Source organism: Phyllosticta citriasiana (assembly GCF_038021145.1).
Source record: "Phyllosticta citriasiana strain CBS 120426 chromosome Unknown IWZ02scaffold_8, whole genome shotgun sequence".
Taxonomy (NCBI): Eukaryota; Fungi; Ascomycota; class Dothideomycetes; order Botryosphaeriales; family Phyllostictaceae; genus Phyllosticta; species Phyllosticta citriasiana.
Genome location: NW_027117285.1, coordinates 189,851 through 204,234, shown reverse-complemented (window position 1 = coordinate 204,234; position 14,384 = coordinate 189,851). Strand labels below are relative to the sequence as shown.

General features: G+C 57.2%; 7 protein-coding genes across 7 annotated transcripts; 5 read left to right on the top strand and 2 right to left on the bottom strand.

The window, feature by feature from the left end:
- The first annotated feature begins 603 nt into the window (after positions 1-603).
- Positions 604-1,756, top strand: IWZ02DRAFT_289293 (uncharacterized protein). The gene is made up of 2 exons (XM_066763754.1): positions 604-795; positions 849-1,756. The coding sequence occupies exon 2, from the start codon at positions 859-861 to the stop codon at positions 1,570-1,572; it is 714 nt and encodes a 237-aa protein (XP_066621525.1). The 5' UTR covers positions 604-795; positions 849-858; the 3' UTR covers positions 1,573-1,756.
- Positions 1,757-3,445, top strand: IWZ02DRAFT_289294 (putative monocarboxylate permease). Its single transcript, XM_066763755.1, has 2 exons — positions 1,757-2,255; positions 2,305-3,445. Exons 1-2 carry the CDS (start codon positions 1,940-1,942, stop codon positions 3,309-3,311), a joined length of 1,323 nt encoding a protein of 440 aa, XP_066621524.1. The 5' UTR covers positions 1,757-1,939; the 3' UTR covers positions 3,312-3,445.
- On the bottom strand, positions 3,446-4,990 carry IWZ02DRAFT_289295 (uncharacterized protein). Its single transcript, XM_066763756.1, has one exon. The coding sequence runs from the start codon at positions 4,506-4,508 to the stop codon at positions 3,579-3,581; it is 930 nt and encodes a 309-aa protein (XP_066621523.1). The 5' UTR covers positions 4,509-4,990; the 3' UTR covers positions 3,446-3,578.
- A 482-nt stretch (positions 4,991-5,472) lies between these two features.
- On the bottom strand, positions 5,473-6,786 carry IWZ02DRAFT_491284 (uncharacterized protein; the record flags this gene model as incomplete). The annotated part of the gene is made up of 2 exons (XM_066769729.1): positions 5,473-6,295; positions 6,428-6,786. The coding sequence occupies 2 exons, from the start codon at positions 6,784-6,786 to the stop codon at positions 5,473-5,475; spliced, it is 1,182 nt and encodes a 393-aa protein (XP_066621522.1).
- A 762-nt stretch (positions 6,787-7,548) lies between these two features.
- On the top strand, positions 7,549-10,105 carry IWZ02DRAFT_379965 (vacuolar protein-like protein sorting vps16; the record flags this gene model as incomplete). Its single annotated transcript, XM_066765076.1, has 2 exons — positions 7,549-7,684; positions 7,740-10,105. 2 exons carry the CDS (start codon positions 7,549-7,551, stop codon positions 10,103-10,105), a joined length of 2,502 nt encoding a protein of 833 aa, XP_066621521.1.
- A 227-nt stretch (positions 10,106-10,332) lies between these two features.
- On the top strand, positions 10,333-11,766 carry IWZ02DRAFT_289334 (uncharacterized protein). Its single transcript, XM_066763759.1, has one exon. It carries the CDS (start codon positions 10,561-10,563, stop codon positions 11,578-11,580), a length of 1,020 nt encoding a protein of 339 aa, XP_066621520.1. The 5' UTR covers positions 10,333-10,560; the 3' UTR covers positions 11,581-11,766.
- Positions 11,767-12,590: 824 nt separating this feature from the next.
- Positions 12,591-14,140, top strand: IWZ02DRAFT_289301 (glycosyl hydrolase family 61-domain-containing protein). The gene is made up of 4 exons (XM_066763757.1): positions 12,591-12,962; positions 13,023-13,239; positions 13,296-13,382; positions 13,464-14,140. The coding sequence occupies exons 1-4, from the start codon at positions 12,841-12,843 to the stop codon at positions 14,001-14,003; spliced, it is 966 nt and encodes a 321-aa protein (XP_066621519.1). The 5' UTR covers positions 12,591-12,840; the 3' UTR covers positions 14,004-14,140.
- Positions 14,141-14,384: the final 244 nt, after the last annotated feature.

Here is a 14,384-nt window from a genome sequence, read left to right as displayed (position 1 = left end):
AACGCGCATTTGGGACCATAAACAGCAGAAAAGTGCGGCATCCTCGAAGCCACTTTTGCAGAGCCGCAGGCAGTATCGGATCGAGTGCTCAGCGCTGTGGCGCCGACCTTCTCTACCCTTAGGGAACTCCTACGCGTCCAATTCAAGGATCACGGCAGCGGGCATCCACACCGCATTTCATCCTCTGCAATGGCTCATTCAAATATCTTTCCAGCTCGCTCATCCCGCCAGATCAAACTTTGCTCGAAATTCAGACAGAATCCACCTGCTCCTTTGCGTCGGTCAGCAGACGTTGTGGCTGGCCAAGGATCGGCTTGGACAACTCTGGCGCGAGGCGGCATCAAGCCTCTTAGTAACAGGATGCACTTGGCCAGAAAACGGCGAGTTATGGTGCCACTAACGACTGCTGTCGTGTTCTAATGCAGAATCGCGATTGGCGCCGTCTCGACATGAATGATCAAGGGGCACCCGTGGCAGGAGACAGTGACAGGCAAGGTGTGCCGCTCTGTCTTGGCCCTGAATACCCTGTTCACCGTGCTGTTTGCTTTTTTGCTCCTTTCCCCGCGGGATCCATTTGAGCTCTGTGCCAGTCGCCCTTGGGCCACGCCAGTGTTTTGCTTCTGTTGGTGATTCGATCCAGTTGCCGTCTTCACTCGTATTGTAGGACTTGTAGTGCGTGGCACACGCTTGACTTGTCGCTCGGATCTATTGCTCGACTCATTTTACTACAATGTTTGGTTTAAAGCCATCGGTGGTCTTCTCTGTTGCTTTTTACAAGACTGCAACGTTTTCAAGGTCCATCACCCTTTACGAGCATCACTCTACCATCGGCGCTAACTTGGACATAGTAGCAATTAAATGAAGCGACGCGCTGCCATTGAGCAGCTGGCTCCCGTGCTGAGCACGGCCTACAACTCCTTGCTAAACGCCCTTGACACTCCGCGAAAATCCCTTGAACGTCCGTGGTTTTGGAGAGACTCTGATGCCTTGAAGAAAAATGGCTATGCCAGCGAGAGTGAAAGCGACAGCGACAGCGACAGTGATACCGTGACGGGTGAAACTGTCGAGGAGATTCCGCCTCCTCCGACCCCTGATTCTGAATCGCTACGACTGTTGCTGGATTCATCCTATGTCCAGTTCAAACATGGCGACACTCCATCATCGAGCCCACTCTTGGTCGTACTCGACATTGTCGAAATTATGCTCGCCGAATCTCCGAGCCCCGCTGCGATTTGCAGCCAACAAGGGAAAAGCAGCGACCAGACCGCGCAGCCTCGGCAAAACAACAACGAAAAAAAGAAATCAAGACGAAGCTTTCGGCGACCCCGTCCTACAAACAATTTCGAACCGAGTCAAGCCCCGCCTCTTCCTACGACAGTCCCTGACGCAGCTGAGACGGCCCCCGTCGGACTGAGTTGCGAGCAAGTAATGCAGCTCGTCGACTTTTTGATGAAGAATTGGCCTAATGTGGAGCGGACCATTTTTGCCATGCTCCGGGACAACCCTGGACTGAGACTGGACGGATGCATCAGACTGCTCGGCCAGCGCGTGCTTGGAAAAGTCCTCTCATGAGCAAAACCAAAGTAGCAACTCTGCAAACATTTGGTACCTTGTTGACCGGCCCATCGAGACCGTTTTCCACGAGAAAGCTTCCAGGCGATAAGCGAATCGAACCGAATCGCTGATGTTGAGCTTGGCCCGGAAGCTGGCAATGCATCCCCATCCCCCTGGTGTTCGCGCCGCAACCCCGGTCACTCTCGGCGCCTGCCGCATGCTCGAATCTTCTCGCAGACCCTGGGAACATCACGACCCTCCCCACCGCCGATTGAAAGTTATGCGACAATGCAGCAATTCTACATTGAAATACAGCCTTGGGTAGCTGTTGTCGATTTCTACGGTACAAGCAGCTAGACAATCAAACGTCGCAGCCCAAGTCGCCATGTCCGACGACTACAACCACCATGTCGATGAGAATACCCCGCTTCTCCACGGCGAAACAGACTCGCAATACAATGACGACCTGGTCAAGGAACTCAACTCGGAGCGCGATGACTTCCCCGATGGCGGTCGCCGGGCTTGGAGCGTTGTCCTGGGCAGCTGGTGTGCCATGGTGGCCGCCTTTGGACTGCTCAACACGATGGGCGTCATGCACGCATGGCTGAGCAGCCATCAATTGAAAGACCATAGCTACGCGCAGACTGGATGGATCTTCAGCACTTTTACTTTCCTGGTATATTTTGGCAGCATTCAAATCGGTAAGATGACCTTCTCTGCAAGTTGCTTTCCAGCGCTGACCTGAACCAGGGCCTTTGTTTGATCGATTCGGCATGAAGTACACACTCATCCCCGGATGCGTTGGCTTTGTTATTTCGCTGTTCCTCTTGAGCCTCTGTCAAGTCTACTGGCACTACATGCTCGCCTGGGGAATCCTAGGCGGCACCTCGTGCTGCTTGATCTTCACGCCGGCCATCTGCTGCATCGGCCACTGGTTCCGACGGCGCCGCGCTCTCGCAACGTCGCTCGCGCTGACTGCCGGTGGCATCGGGGGGATTCTCTTCCCAGGCATCCTCGTCAACCTCGAGCGCCGCATCGGCTTCAACAACGCCATCCGCGTCGTCGGCGCCATCTGCCTCGTGCTCTGCGGCATCGCCGTGTTCCTCGTCAAGACGCGGCTCCCGCCCAACACCAAGGGCGGCGCGGGCATCGACCTCCTCGCCCTGCGCGACAAAATCTACGCAACCACCACCATCGCCATCTTCCTCCTCGAACTCGCCTTCTTCATCCCCGTCACCTACATCACGTCGTACGCGCTGGCCGCCGGTCTCTCGCCGGACCTGTCCTACTCGCTCGTCATGATCCTCAACGCCGGCAGCGTCGTCGGCCGCGCGCTGTCGGGCTGGCTCGCAGACACCTTCGGCCGCTTCCGCACCATCATCCTGACGTCGGGCGCGACGACGCTGCTGACGCTGCTGTGGCTCGCCGCGCGCGGCAAAGCGGCCCTCGTCGTCGCCTACGCGCTGGCCTACGGCGCCGCGTCCGGCTCCATCATCGCCGTCACGCCCGTCTGCGTCGCCCAGATCTGCCGCACTGAGGACTACGGCAAGCGCTATGGCACGACCTACTTTGTCGTCTCGTTTGGCACGCTCGTTGGCATTCCGCTGTGCGGCGCCATTCTCGACACGGGGCGCGATGGCGTGCCCAATTTCCCGGGCTTGATTCTTTTCAGTGGCGCCGTGTTTGCGTTGGGCACGCTGTTTTTTGTTTGGGCCATGGGTCTGGCGACCAAGTGGAACTTTAAGGTCAAATTTTGATCTGCGCATTTCTGAAGTGGGACGGTTGCTTGGTTTAATGACAAGACGTAGTAGATTATGATTATAGAATTCATCGCTATCGTTAGGGACTGACTGGCCGTGCGGTGCCCCGAATATAGTAATCAGAAAAAGCATGGTGGTGCAGTGTGTTGGCGTCAAAAGACTGACAGCTCGATAGGGGCAACGAGGACACTGAACGACAGCTTCCTCAGCGGCCGTTGCAGAAAAGGACGCTCCTTCTGACACCAACTGCAAGAGAGCGGCAACTCAGTGGCTCTCCTTGGTCTCCCAAGCGCTTTTTTTCGTAATCCACGCCTCCATATCCAAAAGCTCCGGGTGCTGTCTGCGCAACGCCTTGATATCGACGCCATACCCATCAGTAGCAAACCATGTAATCATGGTGCCCATTTCGGGCATCATGTACATGAGGGTGCTGCCCAAGAAGGAAAACGAGGTGCCGGCGGGCTGGCCGGTCGTCTTCTCAAACGTCTTGCTCAGCTGGTCAAAGGTGAGGTCGTCGCCGGCGAGGCCAATGGCCTTGTGGTTGTATTCCTGCGGCTTCGCAAAGGCCTGCGCGGCGAACCAGCCTATGTCGGCCGTCGCGATCCACTGCAGCGGCTTGTCCTTCATCGTGTCACGCAGCGCGGCCAGGAAGACCTTGGTCGGATACCCGGGGACGAGGTTATCCATGAAGGCGACGGGGCGCAGAATCGTCCAGCCCATGTTGGTACCCGCGGCGCTCTTCTTGAGGTGCAGCTCAATGTTGTGCTTGGTGATGAAATGCGGGACGTTTGTCGGCGTGCTCCACGACTTCTCGTCGCCACCGCGGTCCACGCTGCTATAGACAAAATGCTGCACGCCGTGCTTGAGCGCCTCGTCAACCAGCGCGATGCCCTGCCGCTGCTCGCGCTCCGAGCTGGCGCCTTTGCCCATGGCCAGCTGCACCGAGAAGACGCCCCAGATGGCTTCTTTGCCTGCCATCTGCTTCGCCGCGGCGAAGACGCCGGCTGCGTCGTCGAGATCGCCCTGTACCAGCTTGATCAGAGGCGACTTGTGCGCCAACCGCTTCGCCGACGTGCTTTCCGTGTCGCGCGTCACAGCTAGGATCGTGTCTTTGGAGCCCTGCGCCAGCAGCGCGTCGATGACGGCGCCGCCCTGCTTGCCGGTCGCGCCGGTGATGAGGAGAGCCTTGGGCATGATGATGGTGAGCGTGTGTAGGTAAATTCCGAATTTCCTGGACCGGGAGAGTGGAGAGGAGCTGAGAGGGCGAGAGGAGGGTGCGGGGTTGCGAAAGTGCGGGACGAAGGGGGGAGGAGGGAGAAGGATGGGCTAGTAAGGATGTGCGACGCTATTGAAGCTGAATGAAGCAACATAAGCCACCTACCTAACCACTAGGCTGTGACCAGTGAGGCAATTGGAATGCGCTGTTGCACCATCCATCTTATTTGTGCCCTCGTATCTTATGAACGTCCGTCGTCAACACCGGCATTGACTTGCCAAGGTCTGCTCGGGCGTCCGGTGTCCGGCGAAGACCTGCAACTGAAGGGAACCTGACTGCTTCAATACCTGCAGTTCGGTCGACCGCTGACGTCACTCCTTCCTAAAGCGTACCTGGCTTTTTGAGAGCTTACCTACCTTAGGTTTCGGCTTCGCTTACCTTGGACTCAAACTCTCTACACACCTAGTATGTCGATGAGCAAAGACGAATGTCAACAGTACATGTATCCAGTGCACCGACCACGATGAGGCGCTGCCTTTCCTGTAGGGTCATACACCAACGCATTTAGTTCCCTGGTATCCAAGTTGCCGACCGATGGATCTCTTCGACTAATCAATACCCAAGCTTCAAATATAGCGATTAGTCGACCTTGAAGTTTTGAAACTAAGCTCCTTCACCGACACTGTTCGTCCGCTGACTGAAATCTCTCCAGGAGACTGTGTGTTCCATTCTCAAGACAGATTAATCCGTGATTGACTGATCGGAGCTTGACTTCGACTAATCTCATGTTCCATCTCCATTTCCGTAGTCACATAGAGGCGGCAGTGATTTTTGCCTCCTGGAACTCCCTTTATGGAGACATTTCTCGCTCACAAGTGAGACAGCATCTGATTTTCGTCATGACTGACGATTGGAGGGTTGAAAATGCTGGAAGGATCAATATCAAGGCCTATCATTTGTCGAGCCGTTTGGAAGGAAAGATTCGTCGCTGATTCTGCTCACCGTCTCGCCGCAAGCATTGTACGCGTTGTTGCGCCATCCGCCACCCCTTACGAAGCTGAATCTTGAGCGGATGCTGAGCGGCCGTGGTAGATGCCTGGGAGACCAGTTGGGTGCCCATGAGGGTACTGATTCCCTGCCTGATGGATGACTCCCAGGTTTACAAAAGAATAGAAGCTCTATGCCATAATTGTAGTGCTTCAAGCACGTCCTAGCCACGTCGACCCTGATCTCGCTCCACGTTTTGGAGTAGTCAGACCTGATGCCCAGCTCTTCAGCGTCGGTCGCGAGACCCAACAGCGCGAAGATGTAGTCGCGCTCGTCCGACGCCTCGAGCGGTGCGTCCGGATTCGCCAGCAGGTACAGCAGGTGACGCATATGGAGGGTACCGCGGGAAAAGACGACGGCCGTGGCTCTGCCCAGCTTCCTTGTCAGAAAGTCGGCCACGGGGCTGCATCGTCCAGTCGCGGCAATGCGCAGGTATTCGCGCAGCCCGCACAGCATGTTGAAGCCGACCTCCAAATGGCGCGCGTCGAACAGCGCGCGACCTACCATGCCGAACCCGTTGGTCGACAGCGCGGCCTCCTGCAGCACCCACACGCGCCGGAACCATTGCCGGTCGAACAGATTTCCCAGCGCGTGCAGCAGCCGCATGTCGTCGCTGCAGAGCACAGTGAGAATGTCGTCAAGAGAGCGTTGGATGGCGCCGATGTCCGACACCAAGTCGGCCTCGGGGTCAAATTGGACTTGCGACCGCGAAAGAACTCTGCGGAATTTTTGCTACCGCTGCGCGCTGAGCCATTATAGGCATTCGATCGCGTCGTTGCTGTCGTCGCTTGCTGTTCCCAGCCAGAAGATTGTCTGTGTCGCGTTGTTGTAGATCTGGTCCATCAGCGACAGTTGCTGCGTCTTTTCGGACGCGTTTGCCTGGTCTATGCAAATGGCATCGACCCATAGATCCAATAGTTTCTCTCGCTTGTCGTAGAGGTTGCGTGCCAGTTGCCGCAGCGCAATCTCCAGGTTGGCCGTGACGCCAATCTGCCGGTCGTCCAAGATGATTGACTTCGTGGCCCGCGTGTCGCCCCAGACGTATGAGAGGGCGCTGTATTCCGGCTCATCGACGAGGTCAACCTGCTTCAACTTGCAGTGTACCTGTGGGCTCTCGTGTGATTCTTCAGCCAGGGGCAGAACTTGGATGATTCGAATTTCCTGCGTCTGTGCCTGAAGCGGTCGATATGGAAAAGGAGATGAACTCATATTTTTCTCCAGCCGCTGCTCTAGACAATACCAGTCTCAAAGATCCCGATGCAAAGTTGCTTTTGATGTCTGGGGATTTAATTGCCCTTTCCCCTGGCTCTTCCTCCGTCGTCTGCGACTGAGATTTGACGCAGGTGGTCGCTCATCTCACTATAAGGTGTGAGAGAGAATGATTACTCGCTCCATTGGAGTGTCTAGGAGATAGTATTTGAGTTTTTCGGGTGTGCAGTATTGGGGATCTCTGGTGAAAAAGAGGTGACGCCGCGCGGGAGGATCCGTTGATTGTCACGCGACAGCCGCTGTTTTCTGCGCGACAATGTTCTGTGTACACTGTTGGGGACTTCTTACTGAAATGAGCTGATTGGAAGATGGTGCGCAACATGAGAATGGTCTTCAATGAAAGACGCGGCCCACGAATTTTTGGCCCCCTATCTGATGAATCCGGAGGTAGCTGTTGGAGTCAGGTCGTCATGTCTTGAACGGCAGACGATAGGCCCGGGCTTCGCTCCCATTCAGGCTGCGAGCCATGCAAAAGAGTGTTGCACAAGGCCGCATCGAGACAATATGCCAACTGGACAATTGCCACGACTCGTGAAGAAATACAAATGTTGATGTTGAAGAATGACGTTGGAGCAGTGACTGAGGTGCGGGACCATGTCGGACCAGGACCAGGACCAGGATGCGCCAACTCGACCGCACAGCACGAGCTCGAGCTCGCCGACCAACAACCAACATGAGCCCGCCCACGCCTCTCGGTCCACCATGAAGCCAACCGCTGACTGGGAGCGGGTAGGCGACCGCTTCTACCGCAAGCTCCAACTCTACACCGACGTCTTTGACCAGGACCTCGAGCTCGAAAACTACGTCGTCGTCGGAGCTCCCTACAGCGGCGCTGTAGGTATGCACCCTCCGCACGCGCGCCCAAGCTCTCCGCCGCTGACCGTGTTCCGCAGCAATCTATCGCGATGAATCCAAAATCCAATCCTACCGCGGCACCCAGGCCGCAAAGTCGACCATAGACATTTACAGCTGCGCTGGCAAACTCCTCCGCAGCATCGGCTGGGACAAGGGCTCCATCAAGGGCCTGGGGTGGTCGTCGGAAGAGCAGCTGCTCATCATTTCAGAAGACGGCTCGGTGCGCTGCTACCAGGACCTGCAGGGTGACTTTACGCCCTTTTCGCTGGGCAACGGCGCCGACGAGGTTGGCGTGCGCGCGTGTCGCTTCTGGGGCTCTGGCTTCGTCGCCCTGCTCAACAACAACCGGCTCGTGTCCGTGTCGAGATATGGCGACCCTCGCCCAAAGCTGCTTGCTACTCCGCCCGAGGATCCCGTCGAGTCCTGGGCCATTATACCCCCAACCGAAACCCTTTCGCGCTCCGTCGAGGTCCTGCTGGCCATTGGTGAAACCATATACCTTGTCGATGCAACCGACTGCGAGGACCGTCTCCTCCAACGTGGTCCCTTCAGGCATACCAGCGTATCCCCCAATGGCAAGTACGTGGCGCTCTACACCGAGGACAGCAAGGTCTGGGTCGTCAGCAGCGACTTTCAAAACAAGCTCTCGGAGTATGACTCGAGAGCGAGAACAATGCCCAAGGACATGCAGTGGTGCGGCAACAGTGCCGTGATCCTCGCGTGGGAGGACGAGATTCATGTCGTGGGTCCCAATGGCTCGGGCACAAAGTTCTTTTACGACAGCTGGGTGCACCTAATTACAGACGTCGACGGCATCCGCATTCTCACAAACGAGCTGTGCGAATTCATCTACAGAGTTCCAGACGTCACCGAGGAAACGTTTCGCCTGGGCTCCGAGTCTCCTGCGGCCATTCTATTGGAGGCAGTGGACCACTTGGAGAGAAAGTCACCCAAGGCTGATGACTTGATTCAACTGATCCGACCAAACCTGGCCGAAGCAGTCGACACTTGTATCAAGGCAGCTGGGCACGAATACAGCATTCATTGGCAAAAGCAGCTCCTCAAGGCCGCGTCATTCGGCAAGTCTGTGCTGGATCTGTACAACAGCGACGATTTTGTCGAAATGTGCGAGATTCTGCGTGTGCTCAATGCCGTCCGCTTCTTCGAGATTGGCCTCCCGCTCTCTTACGATCAGTATATGCGATTGACACCAGAGAAGCTGATTGAGCGCCTCATCAACCGTCACGAGTACCAGCTGGCCCTCAAGATTTCCGACTACCTCCGCCTACCAACCGACCGCATATACGTGCATTGGGCGAGCCAAAAGGTGCGCCTCTCAAATGACGACGAAGAGAGCATCTGCCGCCTCATTGTGCAGAAGCTCTCGGGCAAGCCAGGAATCTCGTTTGAAGAGATCGCCAGCGCCGCTTACGACGAAGGGCGCTCTCGTCTAGCTACCGAACTGCTCGATTACGAGCCGCGTGCGGGCAAACAAGTGCCACTACTGCTCGACATGAAAGAGGACACGATTGCTTTGGACAAGGCCATTGAGTCGGGCGACTCAGACCTTGTGTTCCATGTGCTGACACATCTCAAGAAGCAGCTGACACTCGCCAGCTTCTTCCGTACTGTGACGTCGCGGCCGGTAGCAACAGCGCTGGTCGAGTCGTCAGCCCTCGACCAAGACCGCGAGCTGCTCAAGGACCTGTACTACCAGGATGATCGGCGTCTGGACGGTGCCAACCTGCTTGTCGCCGAGGCTCTCGTCCAGCCAACTGTAGCGGCGCGCATCGATAAACTGAAGCTTGCGGCTAAGCTGCTCCACGATTCGCGCGAGCACGGCTTCAATGTCAAGGCTCTCGACGAAGCGCAGCGTCTTCTCAAGCTTCAAGAAGCATTCGAAAAGGACCTTGGCGGCGGCAGCGGCAATCCCAACAATCCAGGCATCAGCGTCGTCGGCCTGTCGGTCAACGAAACGCTGTTCCGCATGGTGCGTGCGGGCCACATGAAGCGCGCGGCCAAAGTACAATCCGAGTTCAAAATCCCCGACCGTTCGTTTTGGTGGGTGCGGCTGCGCGGACTGGTGGCCAAGCGCGACTGGAGCGAGCTCGAAGAGATATCGAAGCAGCGCAAGAGCCCGATTGGGTGGGAGCCGTTTTTCAACGAGTGCTTGGCGGCGGGGAATACGCGCACGGCGGCGCTGTTTGTGCCCAAGTGCACGAACCTGCCGCCCCAGGACCGTGTCGAGATGTTTGTTAAATGCGGCTTGCTTACGCGAGCGGGCGAGGAGGCGCTCAAGGCTAAAGATATGAATACGTTGGTCGAGTTGAAGGGTAAGTCGAGTGGCGCGGCGGTGCACGAAATTGAGAGGATGATTGGGCAGTTGGGTGGGACGAAGAGGTAGATTCAACCTACGTTTGTGTATACCAGGCTGGAAAAAATGCATCAGCCGACGGGCGGGTGTACGGGAATGAAGCTCAACTGTACAAAAATCACAGCATGGTGGCGACGTTAAGGTCAAGCGAACCGGGCGCCCTCCGAGATGTCGGCGACGATCGATTAGATGGTGCGAAGGGCAGGCATGCATGCAACTTCGGCATCATTCCGTCGTGCCCGGCAACTGCAAGACCTCGGCTTATCGGTCGCAGAGCAAGCCAGTCCACATGCCCGCCATGCCGCGCTTTTTTGTTTCCGTGAACACTTTGTTTCTCCTTCGACCACATCAGCTGGCATTGCATTTAGACCATCAAGACGTCTAGACCGGCGTGCTCTTGTGATTTCTCTTCTGTTTCTCTCTGTAAATATCTACGCTATTACGGCAGACACCTCCACGGACCGGACCGACCTCTCTCCCTTATCATGGACGCAGCAGCAGCAGCAGCAACAACAACAGGAGCAGACGCAGCGCCGCCAGCGCCGTCATCAGCACCAGAGCCCATACCCGCAAAAACAGCAGCGCCCGCGCCCTCGTCGAGCGAAAAGCCGTCCCCCACAGGCGCAGCAGCGAAAGCCCACACACCCCAAATCCGCCGCGTCCTCACAACCACGGACGCACTCCTCCTCCGCCTCTCACGCCTCCTCTCAACGCCCTCAGGCACCGACTCACTCCTGTGCACGCTGTCCTACACGCTGACGTTCGTGGCGGCGCACACGCGCGCCTACGTGTCGGCGCGGCTGCAGCGCTTCGCCGCCGCGCTGGCCATCAAGGCCACCGGCGGCGCCCTGCTGCCCGGCGAGACGCTGATCGCGACGCTGCCTGCCTCGTCGGCGCTGGCGCGCGCCAGCCGCGCGACAGAATCCATGACCAAGCTTGCGGCGCTGGTCGGCGACTTTCGCGTTTTTGTTAGGCTGTGGGCGTTGTTGGATGTGTATACGTGGGCGCGGGGGGTGTGGAGGGAGGGGGGTGAGAGGAAGGATTATGTGCAGCGCGCGCTCGTCTGGGCCGAGGTTGCGGCGACGGCGGCGTTCCAGGCGCTCGAGAACGCCGCGTACCTGGCGGACAAGGGCGTGTTGAACGGCGCGTGGGTGACGGGGGAGAAGGGCAAGCGGCGCGTTGCGCGGTGGTGGGTGTGGAGTTCGCGGTTCTGGGCCGCGTACGTGGGACTCGAGTTGGTGCGGTTGGGGTGGGTGTGGGCGAAGGAGAGCAATGGCGACGATGATGATGGCGACAAGAGGGTGGCAGCGGCAGAGGACGAGGAGAGCAAGAGGGCAAAGGCGCTCGCGTGGTGGAAGCAGCTCGTCAGCAACTTGGCGTGGGCCCCCATGACGCTGCACTGGAGCACCGAGGAGGGCTTCATCAGCGACGCTTGGATTGGCTTCTTGGGCATCGTGGCCGGCGGCGTGGGGTTGTACGAGAAGTGGAAGCTCACGGCCTTGTAAGAGCAATGGCTCCCGTACCTACAGGTAGCGCATCAGGGGAGGAGCTTGGACGCGGTGTGGATGACAGAGAGGTCCTGGAGTTGGCTTTGGATGCGCGGGCCGTTGGACGGTTTGTCCTAAAGCCAGACGAGGAGGTTGCACACCGCCCACTCAGGAACCGACGCAGACAGTCCGTCGTGGAGGAGTTTGGTGGTGCATGTGGTACGAGGCTTGCATATGGAAGATTTGAAGGCAAGAGGTTGCTGCACACTTTGGAAAAAGCCGTCCATCCAGTCCATCCAGTCCAGTCCAGTCCAGTCCAGCGGAAAAAAAATCACTCGCAGCCGATGATGATCAAACATTCGTCTTCGAAACGACTGCACGCCAAGAACAATGTCTTCAATTCCATCAGATGCTCATGGCCGCAGCACAGCTGCACTCACTCTTGTCTGGGAACCACAAGCGAAAACGACGTCGCCAGAAAAGGGACGACTTGTCGAAATGTCCCCTTTTGCAACCAATCACACCACGAACAGCTCGAAAAAAATATATATATATAAAAAAAGAGTGTGCTCGGCTGCGGTGGACCACCAACTACGGGGGATCGTCGGGTCGAGACGAGCGACACGAAACAACATGAAGCGGCATGGAAAAAAAAAAAAGGGAAAAAAAAAAACAACCCCGTTTCAAGTCGTTCGGGTAGGTACCTTAGACGTCGCTGCTGCAGCGCGTGCGTTTAGCCAAACGTCGCTAACGACGGCCGTCGATCGCTTCCATTGATGGAATGTCGCCCGTACGCCCAGGCGCCTGAATGGCTTGCTGCTACACCACCGCAACCCCGTCCCAAGACTTGCTGCGAGACAGAGATGAAGGGAGAGGGAGACAGACAGATGGGATGGCCTTTGTTGGTGCTTGTCCGCCAGCCAGGCCCGCCGTCGCCCAGAAATACCGAGTCCATATTGAGCGGACCCACATGGCGCAGGGCGAAGCGCTTACTGCCCTGCCCTCTTCTCGAGACAGCGCCAGGACGGACGAGCACGGTAGTGTGGAGTCGTGTCGAGTTTCTTCTATAGCACGTATATATGCTATCTGCCTTGGCCGGGTGTGGCCGTGGCCAGCGTCTTTCTACTGTGTGGAACAAGATACAAACTCCTTTTCTTCTTCGCTCACCTTCACTCTCTCACTCTCTCTTGCTTGACTTCCTTTAGGCCCGGTGCCGTGTTCTATCTTTTCGAAACCCCACCCATTCATTCATTCCCAGCACTCACTCACTTTGCAATCATGTCTCGCAAGACTTTGGCCCTTCTCGCAGCTGGCGCTGCCTCGGTCTCTGCTCACGGCGTCATCGTCGACATTAGCACGGGCGGCAAGACCTACGAGGGCTGGAGCCCCAACTACGTCTAGTAAGCTGCCATTCAGAGTACGTTGCGTTGGGTTGTCGAGATTTGCTAACGGTGCCTCAGCGAGAACCCCGTCCCCGATGTTGCGGCATGGCACGCCGGCGGCTACGGCATGGGTCCCGTTACCGACTTTTCCAGCGAAAGCATGAACTGCCACGACAACGCCACCGCTGCCACCGCGTACATGAATGCTGCGGCTGGCGCTGACCTCAACATTGTCTGGGGCCAGTTTGGTGGCGGTAGCGGCTGGCCCGAGTCGCACAAGGGACCAATCGCTACTGTAAGAAAGACGTTAATGCAACGGCTTTACTTCCAATGGCTAATGACGACCACCAGTACATGGCTCCTTGCGGTGACGGCGCGACGGGCGACTGCACCAGCCTCTCGGTGACGGACCTGAAGTGGACCAAGGTGTACCAGAGCGTAAGTCATCAACAGCGCAACCGCGCCGTCTCTCCCCTCTTCTCTCCTCTTCTCTTCTCTTGCTGACCAACAACCCACCAGGGCCTCCTCACGCCGGGCACGACGGACGAGCAAGTCTGGGCAACAGACAAGCTGCGCGAGAACAACAAGACGGTAGCGACGATCCCATCCGCGCTCAAGGCAGGCAACTACGTGCTGCGCAACGAGATCATCGCGCTGCACAGCGCCGGCACTGCCGGCGGCGCCCAGCCCTACCCGCAGTGCTACAACGTCAAGGTGACGGGATCCGGCTCGGAGGCCCTGCCCGCCGACGGCGTCGCCGGCGGCTCCCTCTACACCGAGAAGGACCTCGTCTTCAACATCTACGACACCGTCTCCGACTACCCCATCCCGGGCCCGGCGCTATGGTCTGGTGCTGGTGGCTCGTCGTCCGGTGGTTCTACTCCTGCTGCTGGCACCCCTGCTGCTGGCACCCCTGCTACGACTCCCGTTGTTGCGTCGACTCCTGTCGCTGCTACGCCCACGACGCTGCAGACTGTTGCGAAGACGACTCCCGCCGCTCAGGCTACCCCCTCTGCGGCTAACGTGGCTTCGACTGGCGACGACGAGTACGACTGCTAAGCGGTTGGAGAGTTGGGTCTCGTCGGGGTTTGAGCGCTTCTTGTTTCGTGGATGTTGGACCATGCTGAAAAGTTCTTCTCCATGTATATATAGAGCTTGAATGTATCCAGCCAGTCGTGACGACGCATGAGAATCCTTGTTGGTCTTGTTGTGTCTGTTGCTGTCATATGCCCATGGGCTGCGTGGTGGTTGTGTGTGCGTCCCTTGAGCCTTGAGGCGGAGACTGCGATGGTTCTAGAAGCAGTCGGCCGTTTTTGAGATGGTTGAAAGAAACTAACTGACTCTTGCGAAAAGAAGAAAGTGAGATGAGAAATTGAACGCTTGACTGATTGAGCATGTAAGAAGGAAAGGACAAGAGACATCTAGAAAATCTGGTGAACG